The sequence below is a fragment of the Melozone crissalis genome, unplaced genomic scaffold (assembly GCF_028551555.1).
Source record: "Melozone crissalis strain CALT ecotype California unplaced genomic scaffold, PUWL_Pcris_2 ptg000045l_1, whole genome shotgun sequence".
Lineage (NCBI taxonomy): Eukaryota > Metazoa > Chordata > Aves > Passeriformes > Passerellidae > Melozone > Melozone crissalis.
The window spans coordinates 22,833,883-22,855,040 of record NW_026535823.1 but is presented as its reverse complement, the minus strand read 5'-3'; the positions used below and the strand labels follow the sequence as shown (position 1 = coordinate 22,855,040).

Sequence of the window (21,158 nt, the reverse complement as noted above, 5' to 3'; positions counted from 1 at the left end):
GGTATGATGGGCTTGAATCAAACCCATCTGTTTACTTGAACCATCTCATTATTCATTCAGCACTGAAACAACAATAAACCAAAGGCTTAGTGAGGAAGTCTTCTCTCCAAGTGATTTCATGAGTGCAGGCAGATCTTGCCAGGTGTCTGGGGTGTGCTCACCTTGCTGAGAGCAAAATTGCTGCTGTTATGGTGAGACTTCAAGAGACAGAAAAACATTCAATTGAGAGAAAAAAAGACACCCCCCCACATGCCTGTCCAGCAGGAAATATATATGGAGACACAATAGGTGAGGAAAGGGAAGGAAAATAACCTTAATTAACAAAGAAACAGGAAAGAGAAGGAAGAGAACAGTTTCTCGTGGAACCCTGAGTCACGAGAACTCTGCAGCAGATGTTAAAAAGCGATTTTGTTTTGAAGACAGAGAAAGGACTTCTTTCCAGCCATCTAATCCCAAATGCAGCTGGCTCTTCTGGCAGTGTGCCTCCGGCTCTGGTAGTTCACTGAAGGAATACGTGTCTGCAGAGCCTTTTTCGGAAAGGGTCCAAGGCAATCAGTTGTTTGGAGCAGATTCCTGAACTAGGCAGCCTTCCTAGTCCCAGGCACAGTCAACTGGTTGCTTCTGGGCTGTCCTCTCTGTGTTAAGTGTCAAGAGCCAGCATGAGGAAAGCTGTGTTTATGTGGGGTCCCTTTTTGCAGAGCAGGGCTGGAGGGCACTGAAAAGACTCAGCTAAACCACTGAAGGTCACTCTGCTGACAGAGGCATTAGCTGGAGACACGTGCAGAATTAACAGCACCAAGAAATGCTCAGGAACAGCTTCCCCTGCCCAGATAAAGTTCCACTGCAGATCCAAGCCTTTCCAAAAGAAAAAACTTCCTCATGCAGATGAACATATTAGCCCAGTATCCCCAAGGGCTAAAGAAATGTGTGTGTTTATGATAATCAAACCACAATAGAGAAAGAATTTTATAGATGATGGCATAGCAAAAAAACCCCAAGCAAACCAGTTCTGGCAATGAGGAGAAATCAGACTCAAGATCTGGTTCAGGCAGTATATTGTGACAAAGAGGGAAGGGAGAGTCAGCCCCAAGTACACCAAAATGAGTGACAAAGATGGTAGCAGCTTTGTCAAAACCTTTAAGGAAAAGGTGTTGTAGGAGGGAGAAAGAGACATAGTTCAATTCTGGCCAAGTGATATTTCAGAAGGAAACACACTCTTTTGATGATTATGACAGGAAAGTTTAACCTCCTAAAAAACCAACTTCTGGGTGAAATACTGTACCTTCTCTACTCAGCTGTCTCTCAGCTACGACTCCTTTTGAATTTTCTGTTTTGAAGAAGAATAAAGAGCTGAAATCCAAAGGCTGCAGGCTCCAGGCACTCCACTCTATCCTCTTCCCACTTACTGTTAGGATGTTCCTACCAATTCTGAATAGAGATCTGCTTGTTTCAACCTCAAACCACTTAATCACCTTCTTCGCTTTCCTGCTAAATTAAAGCACCATCTACTGTCAGCAGTCCCTTCCACATCTGCATGAGATCCATGGACTGAGAAAGCACTGTGTACAAATATCTGCCTCTCACAGGGCAGACTGGTGAGCATGAGCTGCTGCACATGAGACAGAAGAACCAGTTCCACCAGCCAAAGCTGTTCCAGCAGCTTCATGGCCCTGCTCCCACACAGGACTCATCGATTGATCTAACCCCACTCCTAATCTTCTGTTCACCAAACAAACTGCAGTGAGCTCATGAGATCTTGCACGGTATGGCAGCTCTTCTAGGTCTTGACTCACACTTGCAGCACGTCCCTGGACAATTCTCAACTTCTTCCCAGATCTCCTGAGTACTGATTCTGGAAGACCAGCATTCAGAGCTAATGCTGCTCAAGGTAGAGCGCCTTTTACACAGAGATTTTACTTACATCATTCCAATCCTCTTCTTACAGTCACTGGTTTGCAGAATTTAATCCTCATCTTGTAAACATGACCTGAATCGTTGCCTTGGTGATGCCTGATTTTTGATTTGGCTCCAGTGAAGGATGCAACAAAATAGTCAGGACTGACTTGGCCCTTCTGCTCGTTACTTTCCCAGTCTTTGGTTCTGGAAAATTTTCCTAGTGGAATTTCACATTTACTCCAGACTGGTTTAGCCCCTGTGAACACCTGCCAGCAGGATTTCACTACAAGTGTCACTAAAGGATTAATTCTCCACACTGACAATAATTTTTTAAGCTGTGTAACATATTCTATTCCTAAAAAGGATACCTCTAAATGGTGTAGTATAGAAACAGAACATAATGGACTGAGACAAATAACTAATGTGTGCTTCTAAAAGTTTACCTTTACCATTCAAGCTTCTAGTTCCTCTAAAAATATATCTTCTGTATGGCAAGATTTAATCTCCACAAACCCAAAGTAACAAAACATCAGTTATGCTGCCATCCTGGCTCTATCCTCTGCAGGATTTTTCCTGCAAAACCAAATGAATCAACTTACAGCTACCTCTTTATTATCTCCCATGTTTCTCCAGGAATGGCACAACATTCGCTGTTCTCTCAAATATTCCAGGAAGGGCTAAATAGCAAACAGTAATAACAACAAGAATTCTTTATTTAACTCTTCAGTGCTTACTGACTTTAAAAGACATAGAATTGTCATTTAATATCCTTGTAGTTACTAATAAAAGAATCACTAGGTATTTCACTGTTGCCGCAAAATGAGACATCTTTCTATCTTTACTCCCAAAAATGAAACAAATTCTTAACTGAATGGTTCTGCCTTTACTCACTGTAATTGATAGGTTAATCACTTTTGCCCAGCTTCATGTCTGAACCACTCTTCTACCCTCATGGTTCTGACATATTTAAATGCATTCTCCTTTTTCCTTAAGTCTGCAGGTAAGATTTTTCATTAGTAACTTTCTGACCCTAAAGTCTCATCTTTGATCTTCTAACAGCTTAAATTTCTTTCAAATGTACTCTGTCTACTGATTGTGCCTGAGCATGGGAAACCTGCACAGTCATTGCTGGCTCCGGGCAAGTGTCTGGGTGAAGAAATACACAGTGCAAGCAGCATCAGTTACAGATCAATTGTTTCTCCACAAAGAAGTGTGCAAACACCTTTGTGCTTGTTTACACAGTATGTCAAAGCCCTATTTCTTTTCCAGAAGATTGCAAGGATTGAGCACATCAGACACAGCCCATGTTTCAGTTTGCTACCAGGGTGGTATGAAGGACGGTCATGGACTTTCCACAACAGATACTCCCTAAAGCCCTAAGCTGGGAGCTGCAGCCAGATGTACAGACTCCTGACACAGATACTCCAGGGTTCAGTTCATCTCCACCAAAAGCAGGATTCATGCAGATTTTCTTGAACAATATAGAACTGTAAACATGTGTATACTTTGTAGCGATTCCCACTTCCTCTTCTCTCTTATCAAAGTGCTTTAGGGATTTGTCAGGGGAGAAAAACCACAAAGCCTTTCTTAACACAACTTTGGATCTAAAGGCTTTGAGGAAAGATATAACAGAATAATTAAAAATACATCTTTAGGGGAGCTGGTGCTTAAGGAGGCTTAACATACTCTGTTACTTAAATGGGTGCTATCAGCCTGAACCAGAGGGGGACACACACCACTCTTGTTCTATCAAATCCTTTCCTCACTTGTTCGGGTAATATACTGCATTTGTAAAGACTATGATAGTTATAAGCTCAAACTCTCATTCTTTCATTACCAGCTGGAGGCAATACAAAAAACATCACTCAGGCTTTTATATTTATGTCTTCTCATAGGAAATTTACATGTCATCACCACAGAGATGTAACCCAAAAATCCACTGAAGTCCAGCCAGCAGATGGGCTGTGGAATTATAAATCAAGTCCTGATCCATTTGCAGAATGAGGGACAGGCCACTGGAGGAGCCACTAAATCAAGCAATGAGAATCTCAGCAATATAAGAGGGCCTGGAAAAGCCAATGGAGGGCAAGAAGTTTCAAAGACCCACTGACACCTGTGTTAGGGAGAAAGACATGCCAGCTCAGAAGGAAGAGGTCAATGGCTCTAGAGAAAGTCTCCTGGATCTCCAAACTTTTCCAGACAAGCCCAGGGGTGAGTTGTATCTGCCCTCCTGAACATCAGTGCAGCTTTTCCTGCCCCCTGCCCCGGAGCAGGAGCAGGTTACTACTCAACACAACGGTGCTGTAATAAGGAGTCATGGAGAAAGCAGGGCACCATGCACACTGTGTTACAGGTGTGAACCACAGCCTTTGTGCACATGCCCTCCAGCTGCTGCTAGCTACAACACAATGGAGGGATTAGTAGAAGTGAGTTGGCAAAGCTGCTGTGGGATGATGAAAAGTGCACGCATACCTGGAAGGATCACGTTTGCCTCATTTCAGCACCATGTCAGTACATTGTGTCAGGAAAGGTGCATCAGGATGCCCTTTAGCACAGGAATAATCAAACAAAGTTCATTTCCAGGGCTTATGAGAGGCAAGTGAATGCAACTTCTCGAGGACCAGCTTTGTGAAGGAGGGCAGAAATGGAGAAGCTTGGATAGGAACAAAACCAAAGGCTTGGTGTAGAGATCCTCCACCACACAACTCTAATCCTCTCCTTCCTTTCTGTGCTGTCACGCACTGCTCTGACCTCACCTTTCCTGCCTCTCCCACCCTTCCCCTGGGAAAGCTGCCTTCAGTGTATAGTTACACGAACACTTACTCCAATGGGCTGGGCAGTGCTCACCCTCCCCACCCATCCCAGCCTCTGCCTCTCCTGCTGCCGTTTCAGCTCTGTGCCCACACAACTCTTCAGTGGGAGGGGACTCTGGAAATGAAGTCACTGGAATGACCTGGGTTGAGAGAAAAGCTCATAAACTGGAACCATCTCACTGATCTGCTTTGAAGTCCCCTTTTAAACAATAGCAGCAGCACAAGGAGAAGGGGAGCAGCAGTAGCAAATATGGCTTCTTAGACCAGTTGCAAATATGGCTTCTTAGACTTGCCAACAGAGAAAACGTTGGTGTAACTCCATTCTGAAAAGAAGGTGAATCTGGAGCCTTTTTCCTGCTTCTAGAATCAGCCCACTAGACTTCTGAGAGCCTACAAGTGGAAGGGTTCACAAGATCTTCCAAGCCCAACTCCTTGAACCTCACAGACTTGACTTGTGTCTCTTATCTAATTCTTCCACAAGAGGACATTTTCTCAGTTCTCTATCATAGAACCGAGAATGGTTTAGGTTGGAAGGGACCTTTCAAGGTCCTCTAAGTCAGGCTTTCTCCAGTTGCTTCAAGGTGTTGAGCAAAGGGGAGAGGTTGGGCTTTCTCCTTGACCAGTGAGCAGGAAGGGAGCAGCCAAACCCAAGGTTCTGCCCCAGACACACTGGTGCTGCCATGGAGGGGAACTCTTAGGATACACCTGGAGCTTGAGACAAGATGAGAAAGGAGCTAGCCCTCATCCACCAGTCTTCTCCTCCAGCTTTTTAGGAACCCAAAATGGCAGATACCCATTGCTGCCAGCACTGGAATTCAGTGATGACTACAAATGAAGATTATTTCTGAAATTATACCCAAGTCTTCACTTGTGCCCTACTCACCAAGCTGGTTTGCCAGAGCAGCACTATGGCGGACTTAACACCTGCTACAGTTCTCAAGCTCTATCTCCTAATAAAACTCCTCTGTTGCAACTCCATCCACCTCCTTCTTTAGGTTCTCACTTTCCAGCTTGCTATCCCAAGCCTCCTTGAGTCCCTTTCTCTCATAAACACTTCTGTTTTTATCCTTCCTAAGACATGCTCACTTAGGAGGGCTTTGGGACATATTGGATTGTGATGCATATGTGCTACACAACCAACATCCACTGATAGGGATTTATCCCAATTCCCAAGGAAGCAGTACTGCCCCAAGATATCTGTGTGTTTACACACCACCAAGCCTTGTTGCTGCAAAACCAGAGAAATAAATGTCTAGCCTGTTCCTGAGGTCTCATTTGCACTTGGTATCTCATGGATTTTGCATACATTTTATGAGCCTTAAGATCTTTCCTACCTCTGCACCAAACTCATTAAAAAGAACACAAACCAAGGTGAGCAGCTCATGCCAGAGTCATTATGCGTTGGAATCTCCTGCAAAATTACTTTTAAAAAGCCTGAAACATTCTCAAAAACAGGTGAGCAGCAAGGGTCACAACTACATTAACCTTCCCTGCAAGAATCTTCCACCTGCCCTCTGTCATTAACACTAATTTCATATGAGCAACCTTCTGAAAGAGTCTATATGTGGATTTTTCAACAGATTAAAATCTTAAGTCTCCAACCAGAACTGAGATAAACCCCAGATGGGTGAGACTCACTTGTGCGCAAAATCCCTAAGAAGGTCATCTGTAAAATGGTTTTACCTTCTGGACATAATTTCTCAAATCCAAAGTCTGAAGGCTAACCCTATCTGGCACTGCTGTGAGGCAAGGCAAACTTCAAAGAAATCTAAATTAACACATAGACTGTGCAAGACTAATAATAAGCTTTCACGCAGATAGTAACTCCCAACTACAGCAGGCAAGCTCTACAATCAGCATGAGAGATGCAGGGACCTACAGAAAGACTGGTTAAGCTTATGAACTTTGTCACCAAAAGTGGGCAGAAGGGGAGCTGGGCCAGGAAATAAAACCCATGTGTTTAGAAAGCAGGAACTCTGTTGTCAGCCTGGGTTAAGTACCACTGAAAAGATGTATTACCAGGACTTAGAAAAGAGCTCAGGTCCCAGAGTAAAAACCTCTGACAGCTTCTGAAAAAAACTATCCCTAATCTGGGAGGCGGCACTAAACCAAACCTGCAGGAAAAATGGAAGGAATGAGAAAAGCAAGGACAGGAAGGACTAAAGGACTATCACTGGGAAGCTGATTGTAAACATGCCAGTGAGTTTCAGAAACAACCTCTACAATAGAACTGAAGAATCAAAGGATCTTCTTCTAAAGGCATCAATTCAAATATCACAGGACCCAGGAGGCTGCTATCCTGTTCATCCTAGCACAGGCTTGGCCAACACAACCAAACATTCCTACTCTGAGAGTGAGGTATTAATGAAAAACATTGTTGAAATAAGCCAGCCCTTTCTTTCCTTCTAAAGTTCCTTGTGATTCTGTTGCTTTGTCAGAAAGGCTGGAAAAGAGCAAAGTGTTTATTGAAAACCTGCTACTTACCTATTTGAAAACAGGGCAAGAGCATGTCTTGGAACAACATATGAAACAAATGAGTAGGAAATAGTCAAAAGCTAAATGCTTTTTTCTACTTATGTTTGACTTGACAGAGGTCTCCAGAGTCTGCAGATTTACTCTAAAGAGGACTCAGTTTTCACCTCCTGACTTACTCATCCACATTCAAATGTACTCGCAATAATCTCTGGCAAAATATGTCTAACAAAATTTATTTAGGACATATGGAAAAGAATCACTTCTACTCCTTCTGTTCTGAAGGTCTCATCTTACCTGTCAAGAGCTGGAGTTAGACGATAATCTTTGGTTGCTGACAGGATGGCTTTGATCAGATTATCTGGGGAGAAAGGAAGAAGACATTAGGAACAAGTTCTGGCTTCTAACGGAAATGAGGAACAATGTGGAGTAAAGCATCTGAAGCAGTTACTTGAAGGAACTGAAAGGTTCTCATTAGGGAGGAACACTAAGCTGAATATTCCTATTTTCTCTGGACAATGACCTTCACACACAGCCTGCAAAGACACGTTATGTGCCAAATTCTGATGCAGCGTGCAATTGCCTTGCACGGAGAGTGTCACAGGGAACACGCACCGTCCGTTTTATAGCAGTGATTTCATATCCCCTGCCCTGAGATGACAGTCTCACAAACACTTCAGACATGAAAAGGTCAGCATCACTGTCACTGCTGGCCTTCAGAAAAGCTATTATGTGGCTGAGTGGTGAACTGGATGCAGAAACAGAACCAGGCTAAAACGGATGCTTTTTATTCTGTGGGTTACTTTCAGTTTAGGTTCCTCAGTCTGTCTTTCTACAATTAAAGCACCATAATTGCATAAAGAAATGCTCATGGAACTGCAGCCTACACTGACACCCTGCAAAAGCTGCAGCAACCAGAGGATGTAAGTTATGCAAGCTTAGGCACACACACAAATTAAATGCATTAAGTTGCAGAAGCACAGTGATTACATATATATAATTCTATTGGCTATGGAAACTTTAGAGTCTGCTTCCCTCTAGATTTTTCATTTGTCCCTAATTTTTCCACCTCTCTCCCCCAGAGAGATCCAAACTCCTTTCCATGACCCAACCAGGGCCAAGAAGCAGCAAGGCTCTGGCTCGTCTGTATTTACAAATGTATCAGTAACTTCAGAATGTCTATACAGGGTTTGACAAAAAATCCATCTGCCTCCAAATTCTGATTCTACCTGTGGTTTTAAGCGTATGTCTAAGAGGAGAACAAAACCAAAGCAAACAGATCTACTTCCCTGAAATTCTCTACTGCTATTTAACTGTTTTCAAATCAGGGATTTCATATATCAGACATAGATTCCTTGTATCTAGTAACTTGCAATGATTTCTATTCCATGAGCTCAGAATTCTCCTGGATCCATATGGACATTCAATCACTTCCCTTTGCAATTCTGAATATGGCTTTTCTGAGCTTTATCTATACTGAGAAAGATTGTGAACAATTAGTCCCCTTCCATCTTTGCTTGGGAGATAGCAAATATTCTAATATTCTCAAATCTATCAACTAATTCAGAATTCTTGTGAAACACCAGTCAAAATGAACAAATAAGTCTCATTTCTTTATGAAAGACTAAAAACGGTACAGAAACATTAAGAAAACTGACAACAAGTGATTTTTCACCTCAATCTTAAACAGTTTTCCTGACAGACACAAATTACTGCAATCAGCACAGTTAGGGGAGATTCTGTTCTTTTCCACTGCGTCCCTCCTCAGCAGCAACAGGACAAATGTGTGGGATAAACACAGGAGCTCAAGGCAGCCCATGTGTCAAAGAGTTTTGAACCTGACAACAAGCTGGCCAGACACACAAAGGTGATAAACAGAAAACTCTGACAATTACTTTGAGATTTGGGGGAGTTTTTGATATGGCAGCACTGACAGCACCTGCCAACCATTGCAAGCTGGGGAGTGTGATGACCTTCAGATCATAGTTTGGAGTGGAGCAAGGGACGAGGCAATTTATAAGGGTAAAAGCAACTTTGATAACAAAATAGTGGTGTTTAGTTCTCCTTCATCTCAAGAATTTCTTCTGATGCATGGGCAGTAGGCTTCCCCTCCAACAGGAATGCTATTCCCCTAAATCTGCCCTAAAAGCAGTAGGTTGCTGTGACCTCTTATGGCATCATGCCACAGTCCTCTCCTTGGCCTGCTTCACACCTTGGCTTTTGCTGGACAGCATACTTTACTGATGTTTTTTTCCCCACATTCTCAGAGAAGACATCAAAGGATTGCATGTCAAGGGCTGCAACCTCCCATCTACCAAGCTTTTGTTATGCCAGGTTTGCTCTATCACCCACAAGTTACACCCTGCACTACTTGGAGAGCATCCCATGGACTATTTTAGAAAAAACATTAAAAGAATAGAGTTGAGTGATGCACTCAAATGATTCTGGTTTACTCATCTTGCAAGATAATTAGCAATGCCCTCTCAGTGATTGCTCAGGAATGAAATAAAACTACTTTAGGAGTGGATATGGCAGCATTTGGAATGGAGGTGCTTCCCAAACAAAAACAAAACACAACAATATCGAGCATTCAGAACAGATTATGAAGGGACAAATAGGAAAAAGCTCTTCAGCAGACTCCACAGTCCAACAATACATGGCATCCAAAAGTTTTGGAAGTTGCACAAATTTCAGTGTTACTATTCAAAATTGCCAAACAAAGCCCAATAAAAGACAAAGTACTTCACTGTCAAGTGTTCACCCACATCAGGAATGAAAGTGGCACTAAGTTCATCTGGTCTAGCCCTCTTTTTGGAAGGCAGGAACAGGAGCTACAAGCCAGGAAAAGATAATGTCTGGGGCAGGGCGCAGGCCTAGATGTTTGTGGTTAAGCTGGAACTCTACTGCACTGTTGCTAAGGTGGGCACTTGCACTTGAACCTTGATGCTGGCATGAGGATGGAAAGACAAGACCTCCTCCAGAAGGAGTTACTGTATTTTCTGTATTTTCCTGGGGAAAGGTTTGAAGGATCACCAGATGCTGCTGTGGCTGACCTGCAACCTTGCACAAGACCACAAAGCAGTTAGGAGCAATAAGGAACCACGGGCAGGATCTTTCAATACAGCTGGGGCAAGGTGGAGGATCACCTGCAATCACCCGCTGCAAAGACTATCACAGGTACCCGATATCAGGGCTCACCTCCAGGCTGTGACTAAAGAAAACTGGGCACCAGGAAAGCAGCTGTATTATGTAAAGTCAATTGATGAGACATGCTCTCTCCAGGGTAAGAAACTGAAGGCGTGATGAGCACAGTCTGCCTTAGACACCTATGTACTGAGTGAAAATAATGCAAATGCAAGTACACGTAACAAATACTACAAAGAAAAATTCCTTCCTGCTTCAAGAAACAGGATTTGTGCACAGCCACTGCCTGGAAGTCAGTGACTGAAAGAAATTGTGCAAGGACAAAAGAAAGGCCAAGTTGTCTACACAAGCATCAGCAGGGCAAGCAATATAGAACAGTTTTCTGCAGCCATAGCCTGTTTATTATATATATTTTTTTTTGTCATGGAGAATTTACTTCATTGGGGAGAGTGGGAAGATTATTTAACCCATTCATCTATCAACCACTATGCATGCACTCTTACTATAAAAACAAAGCAAGAAGCCTCTGCACATTTTTCTCCCATCTAGAGGAGGAGTCAACTACATTTATCTAAGAATCCTGAGTTATCTTGACATATTATATCAACTTGGCCTTACAACATCAGAAGATTCAAAAGCCAGCTTGGTACTTCATGATTTGTCTGAACACCAGTACATATTGACTTCAGGTTGACCCTGAAATTTTCAGACATTTGGAAAAACTAAATAGTTAGAAATTAGGCAGACAGTGACCACACAGTGAGAATCAGCCTAAGTCTCAATTCTAGCCTTTTTCTCCATTATTTATGTGAAGGGAATGGAGGAGACCTTCACTCTAAATGTCAACAACACTTAAAATTGTTGTTTCTAATGCAGAAACTTCTTGCTTGTATCACCAAAAAAGAGATGGGAGGCCTTTCCAGTCCACAGGGCTTACTGCAGGCATCTCGCAGGGTCTACCTTCTGCCTGCCTTGAAAGCAGGCAGACTGGGATGTTTGTGCACTCTCAAGTGGCCAAGAGAAGAGGCTGTAATTTTTCAAGTTGTGTGTACCAGCCACCTTCCTCAAAACCCAGCACACCCACATGATCCTGGTGGCTGCAGTAAGGTGTGAATGTCCTGCCTCAGAGCCAGGGGACAGCGTGCTGCTGCAGGGCTCTGTGTCTGCCCTGGGAGCCAGGGCCAGTGCCCATCTCCCCTGGTGGTCACACAGCTGCCATCCCTCCAGCCAGCACTGCTGCAGGTCCTGGGCACCAGCTCCAGCTTTTGGGAATGGCCTGACCCGAGTGAGGCTGACTGACATCCCATGCAGCCTGCCAGGAGACTGCACATGGGTCCCCATCCCACCATAACAGAATGCCACGGTGTGTCAGCTTTGTGGGGAGAGTAAGCTAAACACTACCAATGCTATGGATTAAACAAATCACAGTATTTACAAACAAGTTCTTAGCACAAGCCAGTGCATACACTTTTTTTCAATATACTACCCAAAAGTTCAGCTCTGTATAAAATTCTTCCTTCAGCATTTTTTTACCTTAAGGTCTTGCTCCATATGGGAGCTGAGGAATGACCTTTAACAGAAAAATTTTCACATCTTTGGAATGATCTTTACAGCAGGTCAAGGGAGGTGATTCTTCCACTCTACTTAACCCTGGTGAGGCACATCTGGAGTGCTGTGTCCAGTCCTGGGCTCCTCAGGACAGAAAATATGGAGCTCCTGGAGCAGGTCCAGTGGAGAGCAACAAAGATGATGAAGGCACTGGGATCTCCCTTATGAGGAAATGCTGAGGGAGCTGGGCTGTTCAGAGGTGAAAAGAGAAGACTGAGAAGGGACCTAATCAATATCTGTCACTCTCTGAGGGGAGGTGCCAGAGGACGGACCAGGCTCTGCTCAGCGGTGCCAAGCAATGGTACAAGAGGAAACAGGCAGAAACTGATTCCCAGGTTTGACCTGAACATGGGAAAGAACTTCTTTAACGTGCAGGTGCCTGAGCACTGGGACAGGCTGTCAGAGGGGGTGTGGGATCTCCCTCACTGGGGGTATCCCAGAGCCATCTGGACACAATCCTGTGCAATGTGATTTGAGATGACCCTGCTTGAGCAGGGAGGTTGGCTCAGATGACCCAGTGTGGTCCCTGCCATCCTGACTTGTTTTATGATTTTCCACCCTGGTGCCCAGCATGGACCCAAGTCTGACCACATGTTCTATTCTCTCTCCCAGAAACACCATGTCCAGCTGTAGACAGCCAATATTATTCATACCTTTGTGAAGCTGGGAATCCAGTGGTTTATAACAGGTACCACAATGTGTCTGAAATTCCCTGCACCACTTCTTTTATTATTGATCAGCTGACTTTAGGAGGTCAATGCAGGAAAAAGCAGCGATGAAGAATTCAGGAATTTAGCTGTGCATTGCAAACATGTGAACTGGCTCTCAAAAACAACTAACTACAAACTGAGGAATCTGTCCCCAGATCAAAACTCGTGTGTAAATACAAGAGAGTGGTTTCATGAGGTCACTAGCTGTACCAGGTTCAGGTGGTTTGCTGGAGATACACTTTACTAACAGCAGGACTTACAACTGCCATGCCTCACAAGATCTCCATTGATAATTTTTAATGGTATTAAGACAAGAGGCATGTACTGTTGCCTAGACACAAAGCAAAAGAAAAAAAAAAGACTGAATGTGCATGGTATCCTGCCTAGCAATTTTAGAAGAACCTGGCATGCATTAAATGTAAGCTCCATTAAAGCCCTTAAGGCCTATTTTTATAACAAGATATAAATAAAATACATAACATTTAGACTCTTCATTTACATTGTCGCTTTGGAGCCTTCGGGGATTTTTTTTTCCAAGCTTTTCTTCACAACCAAGAGATTGTTTTCTCAGAATACAAGCTTAGTTCCCAACATAATCCCAGGGCTTGGAAAGTTGGAACATTAATTTAAAAAACAATTATGAAAAAAAATGGGCAACATTTTGCAATAACCACGCATTAACAATTTTTATCTAAACTTGAGTTCAATGCACAGGAAGTAATAAAGTCCATAGAAAGAAGCAAATTCACGCCAAATAAAAACAGTCCTTGAAAGATTCACAGCATGCTGGTTAAAGACAAGCAGGAAAATAAATACAGTTGTTATAGAGGGCTCTACATTTTTGATGACCCTTCACAGGTGGCCAGGCAATACCTTCAAGGCCAAAAATCTCAGTAACTACTACAGTGATTCCTAATTCTTCTGACCCTTGTAGCAGCATTAATAAATGGCACTTCAAAACACAACAGCCAGAGAGTATCTGCTCTTCTCTTCAGGAGATAGAAAACAGGAATAATATCATATCTGTGTTTCCATTGCAATTCAAGACTTCTGTGAAGAACTCCAATATGGAGTCATCCAATTAAATGAAACCTTACAAAGGTTTGCATCTTCCTTCTCAATGAGTTGGGAGCAGGACTATTTTTTAGGCACACTCAACAGCAAAGCATCAGATTTGATTGAAATAAGGGACTGCACTGTTGTACTTTCATCATGAGAACTCAAGAATGAGAAGGGATTTAATTTCAAAATTCACAACATAACTTCCCTTTAAAGTTCTATTCAGTAATGAAAAGTCAACCCTCTACCTCATCTGAAACTTTCAATTTTTTTTCCTCTTCAAATCACTCATTTAATTTCTTTAGGCTATAAAATCTGCAAAATTCCCTGGGGAAACATCAATATTTTTATATCTATATTCCCACGTGATAATGGCAACTATTACCAATTTTGGTCAAATGCAAAATTCTACTGGAATCTAGTTCAGAAATGTGCCTCCAACTCAGGAAGAAACAACAACTTTGTTAATACCAACCATGAACAGAACTAATGGCTCTTCTGTACACGCCTGCTCTTCTGCTTTTTTGTTAGGGGAATAAGACATGAAGAACAAAAGAATGCTTATAGTAGGAAAATCATTTGTACAATAGAGTACCACTAACAAAATGAGGAAAAAGTTGGAGAATTAAAGCATAAAATGCCTTGTTCAGACCTAGTCAAATGCAGGGAAGACTACTGCATATGGTACTCCAGTCTCTACAAAGAGCAAGAAGATTAGGTTAGAAAAGTCCTAGTTTTCTAATGGTTTTTTTTTTCCTTGAATCAGCTGTAAATTGTCATGTCCAACTGCATATGTTTTCTCAGAGATTAAGTATTGCTCATGCCAAGAAAGCCAATGGAAAAGAAAAAGCTATGAAGGAGCATGCATGGAAAGAGAGGAGATTTTCTCCCAATAACATTGTGATATGCCAACTTTTGCAGGCCTGAAAACTCAACATTTTCACTGGAGATGAATGACCTCCGCCCCACGAGACTACTGAACAACTGCTGAGCAGCACTGAACCACGGCTTTTCCCAGGAGCACTGACACAAAAGAAAACATCCAAATAAAACCAAGTACAAGAACAGTTAATCATTGCACAATAGCAATCCACTAGCATTGGTGGTCTGGACAAAGACTTAATTCCTTTGTCACTGAATATATCACCAGTTCCAGACATCCCTCCAGTATCAAGTGAAAATACAAAGTCTCCTGGCCAGTAGTTTATATTATATTTGATAAAACTGTAACTTTTCAAACATGTTCTTAATATTCTCTTATCATCATGGAGAAGAAATTGCTTCCTAGCGTCTTGATGGGAGGGAAATTCTGAGATGGTGACAACAGAATCAGTCCCTAAGAAGTAACTATCGCCTTCAAAGACAAACTGATTCAGGGCCAACAAAGCAACCTCTCTGCCCAAAACAACAGAGCAGGAACAAAGGTGGAAGTGAAGACATACAATTATTGCTAAGCAGTGACACAATTACTGACTAAATGCATGGAAGGCATATTACACTGATCACGTCTGTTTAGTTTTTTAGTGTATGCTGTGCCATATGTTTTCATTTAAGTTAAAAAACCAAAAAATTGCAGCAACTCTCCCGTCCTCATTACACAGAGAGATTGCCAGATACTAGCTACTCCTTCTGAAAGCCTTTTATATTCTTCAAACCACATGTACTGAGAAATGCTATTAATAGTCAGGTATTTCTTCAGTCTTGTTTGTTGCCCTTCTCCAAATAACTCTTTCCTTTTGCTTTAGCTACAGAGGTAAATTTGGGGAGGAGGCCCTCTGGGATTAATAATCTTACTAACACTATAAACAATTTTTCCATTGCTTCTTCATTGACAAATTTAACCCTGAGAGCAGTGCACATGCTAGAGAATCTCTGCAACTACGTGGACAGCATGGGCATATTCATACCTCCATAATTAGAGCCCTGCTAGAAGCACTGCTAGAAAAAGGTGCAAATCCAAAAGACGAAATTTCAATTTAGATTCAAAAAAAACTCCATGTGACTTGTTCAAGAGCCCAAGATTGCTGCAGTCTCCCTGCTCTTGACTGAAAAAAGTTGCAACAACAGACTTGGTGGGTGCTGGGAAAGAATTCCTACAAGCAAATTATACTCTTACAAATGGTGAAATATGGGAGGCACTCCAACATGCAAGTTAATGCCAAAACAATAGCCTGGAACACAGGAGGGTGCTCAGCAGCTGGAGCTGTCCCCCACAGGAACCCTTGACATTTGGAGCTTTTAGAGTTCCAACATCTTGTTGCAGTTTGATCTTCTTGACAACTATGAGAGTTGACCAATTTCATCATGTTCCTCACTTTGGCTATAAACACACCAGCAAACAAACCACACCAGCAAACAAACTGGCAGCAGGGCATGGTCCTGCACAGTCCTCCTCGAGTCCACACTAACAAAGTGTTAGCACAGTCCCAGATGTGCTCACCAGGGCCAACAAACATCCTCCTCTACAATTCTCACGCATTCACAGGCTAATACAGGCCAGTGACCTTTCTTGATAGGAAGCCTGGACATAGCCACTCTATTTTTGTGGGGGGCAGGGAGTTAATCTGTTTGAACAATGAGCTCAACAGCGTTCACGACCACAGGACAACCACTTTATTTATTAATAGAGATGGAGTCATCGTTTCCAAGCACTTGGAGTGGCCCATCCCGTTTCCAGACTCTGTCAAATCCCACAGTAGGGGACAACAAGTTTGATGTGGCAGACAATCTCAGTTTCTAAAAGCAAGTGCAGTCAAACATGACATTGGCCGGTTTGTCAACATGGGCATTCCTCATTTAAAAAATCTTGATCCAGATTCTGAAATATAATCTCATGGGTTCACAGCCAGCTGCAGAAGTCACTGGGCAAAAGCTAGAGCCACTGTTACATGAATGGCCAAACTAGGTACTGGTAGTAACCATTTAAGGTGCCCAAACATAATCACACCTCTTCATACCTATTATTTCCCCTATCCTCTGCACACGGAGGAAACAGAGTTTCCACAAGGGCTACAGACACCTATGATGAATGCAACAACATCTTCAAACTGCTGGATCAGCTCCAACATACCTGACAGCTCTCACCTCTGCTTTTGTCCCAGGTTCCTGGGCATTGTGATCAAGTAATTAGAACCAATCCTTGGTCCAGATCTTTGGCGAGTCAACAACAACAACAAGTATTAAAACTCTACCCATTTAAGAGAGGTTAAGAAAAAGGTACAACAGCTGCTCTTCAGTTCCTCTTCATCTATTTCTAATAACTAGTTGAGGACTCTCAGAACCACTGTTCAAAGAGAGTTTAATCAAGACCTCATAACACACACCTCATCTCAGGAAGCAGCAGGGTAGCCACCTGCTTATTCTGTGCCTCTTTCACAGAATGCAAGTAATCACTAAGGCTGTTAACTGACAATAGCAGCAGTTTCCCATCTGACACAGGATGTGCAGTATTCCTACTGCAATAGCCCATTTCACAACCAGCAGCATCCAGGGAAAGTCTAAAAACTTTCATATTCAGGACCCTATTCACCTTGAGGGCTTCTACACACAAATGCTCTTGCCAAGAATGGAGCACTCTGTCCATAAAACCTCCTTGCCTGGGCTGATGGCCAAATCAGAAAATAACCACTGGAGTGAAGGAGCAAGAAATCTTTCACAAAGAAGCACTGTTAAACTTTCTATGTTGTACTGAGTACTTTTAAGCATCTGGAGATAGGAGAGCTGTCTTTACAATCAGATTCTCATCAAAGAAAATGAAAATCTCTGATGGACTGTGTCAAAATGATCAGCATACTGCCTTCTCTTTGATATGATAACCTTTAAAGAGCGGTAGTCCTGCCCTGAAAATTTCTGAGCCATTTCTACTCTTTTACATGTAATTTATAGAGACGTGTTATTCCAGATTAGTGCAGCCCAGTAGACAATACTCCTCAAAAGCTGCTTTCCCCTAAATATTGCAAGACTCATTCTAGCAATCTCGGAACTGTCCTTTCTTGAACCAGTAAACACAAAGTGATGGATAAAAAAGGACTTAATTCAGCTTTTTTTCAGAGACAAAGCAAAGCAAAACTTAGGTAAGAATAGAAACTTTAACAAAAGAAAGTAGAAATGGTGGATTAGCTTCCAAGCTACCAATAATCCCTTGGTTTCATAACTGTAGCATTTTCAAGCTACCACAGATTAGTTTCTAGAAGTTCCTTGGAACATACAGCATCACTGAAAGTGAGCTCATCCTGTAGCTGTATTTCAAACACAAAAAAACCAAAAAGACCCAAACAAGAAGACATTTTGCACTTGGAACGGATCACAGTGACTTAAGAACAGCAGGTGATATTCACCACAGTTCTCAGCAAGGTCTTCCCATTGCCATCTCAGCTGCAGTCGGTGTCTACAAACACCAACCACCTTTCCCAGTGTGGTGCACATCGGAAATCCCAGCTGAGAGTGTCATGGGGCTGCCTAACACACAGAGCAGAGCTCCTGCCCCGTCTGTTTCAACGCAGCCACATCTCTCTACACTTGCTCAGTCACCCTGACTACTCCTTTTCCCATGCACATCCCAGTTTGACAGCCTTCACCTTGCACCAGAACGTGACTGAGCTCCACGCTGCCTGCCTGGATCATTTGTTTGGATATCATTAGATGGCCCTGACTGAAAGCCCTAATGAGGTGCTGATTCCATCATCCAATCAGTTGTCTGAGCCCAAATGCATCCCATGGGACAGCCAGAAAAGACTGAAGCAAGAATTCCAAGTGATGTGTAACATGAAAGGGCGCCATTCGCATCGCTAGGACTCACAGCCTGTCAGCAGGGCCATTAGAAATCCGGGGCTACACAGATTTATAATTCAACCCTCCCACACACAGAACTTGCTCCAGACTGAAACTTGGCACAAAATTCAGTCCCAGGAGGGTGTTAAAAAAATAACCTATTCAACGGTTTCCGTCCCATGGCTTCAGCTCACAGCCATTTAAATAATGGCAATTTCTCATTTCTCTTTTTAACTGAGGAAATCCAATATAAAACACCAGATTTACATAACATTGCAGTGGTGATACAAGCTGGCAACAAACCCAGAGAGAAGGCTGCCAGAGCCATTCTGTCATTCTCTTTTGGTGAATTTCTCTACTTGGATTCAGTTTAATGGAATAATTTTTATTAGGTCTAGCTGACATCACACGTAACCTGTAAATCCCACCTCCACACTGGTCAGGCATCTTGCCCTAGCTTTGTATACCTTGTGAGCTAGTTAGAAGGGGACAAGCCCTGCTGTGGTCACAGCAGCCTCCCACTTGTGCTGCCACTGTTAGTTCTGTGCTGCAAATCCTGCTGGCTGATTTAGAGGACAGTAATTAGCTTCCTATTGAACTGCAAAAGACTGACTGGACAAGGAATGGACAAAACAAAGAAGGGAACTGATGCAAGCCAAAAGCAATTTGTCAGCAGAGCCTTTGATTTGACCAGAGATTGTTCCATAACTACCACACCTGCTTCCAGGGAGAGACACAGAGCCAAGCTCTCTGTGGTTGCAGTTTTTACTCCACCAGGTATTTAAATTCCTACAGGATTATCTGTAATCTTGAGTTTGTCAGTGAAAAAAAAAAATTCCAAGTTGATGCAATGCCACAAAAACTTATTAAGTACACAGGACCTCAGATAGTCTGCAGTAAATCACTGCAGTGAGCACAAGCCTTCTGCTCCAGCACCACTTGGACAGAGGCTGTGATTGCACATGTGGGACAAGTATGAGCTTGGCACCCCAAAACAGATCATCTTCTGAGTGGGCTACTGGCTCCCATCTCATCCACCAGCCACAACTCCTGCTTTCCACAGCACACCTGAGACACAGCCCCTTCTGCCTCGCTCTAGCTGGGGGATAGGGCATATTAAAATTATCATCAAAGCATCTGAACATACTTTTTTTACTTGTTATATAAGTACATAAGTAGACCAACTATAAAATTCTATGATAAGAAAATGAAGATTTGTATCAGTGGTCAAGCCCAAGGCACTTCAAACCAGTTTGAACCCTCTGCTGCTGTCAGCAAAGCTGCTACAAGGTCTTCTGGCAGCCAATGCCAAAATGCTTCTTTCTAGAATGTGGCCATTGGTCTAAATTGCCATTGTTGCACTGACTCTCCACATATACTAAACCATCTTCCCTAAGGCCAGCCTCCAAGGTCTATGGTCCAGCTGTAAAAACCCTTCTGCATTTCTCAGAACTACATATACAATAATTCTCTCAAACAGGAAATAAACTGAGCCCAAAGGACCACCTGAGTTTTCAAAACAGAAAAGAAAATGGGGCAAACATGTGCAGACCACCTTCTGCTCCAACAGCTGCAGTTTTCTCATACCTTGTCCTTTAATTCCAAAGGGGGGTACAAAGTCCCTGATACGTGCCCATTTCCTGAAGGAATCGTCCAAGAACATTGGTGCCGGCTTCGAGAACCTGAGAAAACCAAAATGAGAAAGAAATTAACTCCTGAACTAGGAAGGATAAACCTCTGCAGGAATGTTGAGAGAATCCATACCTAAATGGTGATTCTACATTGTCACCGGCAACAGAGTAGTGTAGAAGATTTTACTTTTACCCAAAGGTGAAACAAACGTGCCAGAATTTGTGTCACCACTCAAATCACTCAAGTCATGGACCTAGCAATCACTTCCACTCAAGAATTTAAAACTTCCCCAGTACTGTTTGGCTATTAATTTAGCTACAAGAAAGTGTAAATTGCAAGCAGGGTTTAGGCAGTTTGACTTCCAGCTTTGTGAGCCCAAGCCAGTTTCTGTGCTGTCTGTGTGAGTGTGTGAGGAGTCTGCTTTGGCCTCACTTGTGCACACACACAGCAGCTATCACCACACAGGCAAGAAAACAGTTCAGGAGATCATGAAGCAGTTTGTAGCTTACAGAGAAAGGAAATGGAAATTCAGTGCCTTCTTCAGCATTCATTAACATATAAATGATTCAAGAGAGGTTCCTGCCAAACCAAACAGTTACAATCTATCCAGAATCCCTTACAAAAAAGAGACCTAGTCCTTCTTAACCATGTCATTATGGAAATACATTATCCTAATTATACCCTCAACACACAAACACAGCAGCTAGTAAAAATTTATCTGTTCTAGAAACAATTACTACAGTGGCCAGAGAAAAGGAAACAATTAGCAAATATAGAAACATTAACTTCCATATGGGACCATTTCTGAGTGTATCAAGTATACTAGAAAGTATGTTAATACCATTAGAAATCTGTTCATTCAATCATATCAAAACAGTAGCAGAGATGCTCTGGATCAAAGTCAATCCCACCAAGAAAAGGAAAGTTCTACATGTTCAGAGTCAGAGAAAACACCTCCACCACAGAGTAAGGTACATGCCCCTGAAATAGATCCAGCTTGGCCAACCTACACATGGGACAGGACAGGTGTAAGCCATGGGTTTAGCTCTCCCTT

At 42.6% G+C, this 21,158-nt stretch overlaps 1 protein-coding gene across 5 annotated transcripts in view; it reads right to left on the bottom strand.

The window, feature by feature from the left end:
• ST3GAL3 (ST3 beta-galactoside alpha-2,3-sialyltransferase 3) overlaps nt 1-21,158 on the bottom strand; it is a 173,430-nt gene that overhangs the window by 48,173 nt on the left and 104,099 nt on the right. For all 5 annotated transcript variants that reach the window (XM_054286318.1, XM_054286317.1, XM_054286320.1 and 2 more), the window contains 2 exons: nt 20,060-20,154; nt 7,479-7,542 (listed from right to left, as the gene is read on the bottom strand). In XM_054286318.1, coding sequence (XP_054142293.1) covers nt 7,479-7,542; nt 20,060-20,154 — 159 coding nt within the window. The remainder of the gene's footprint in view (nt 1-7,478; nt 7,543-20,059; nt 20,155-21,158) is intronic.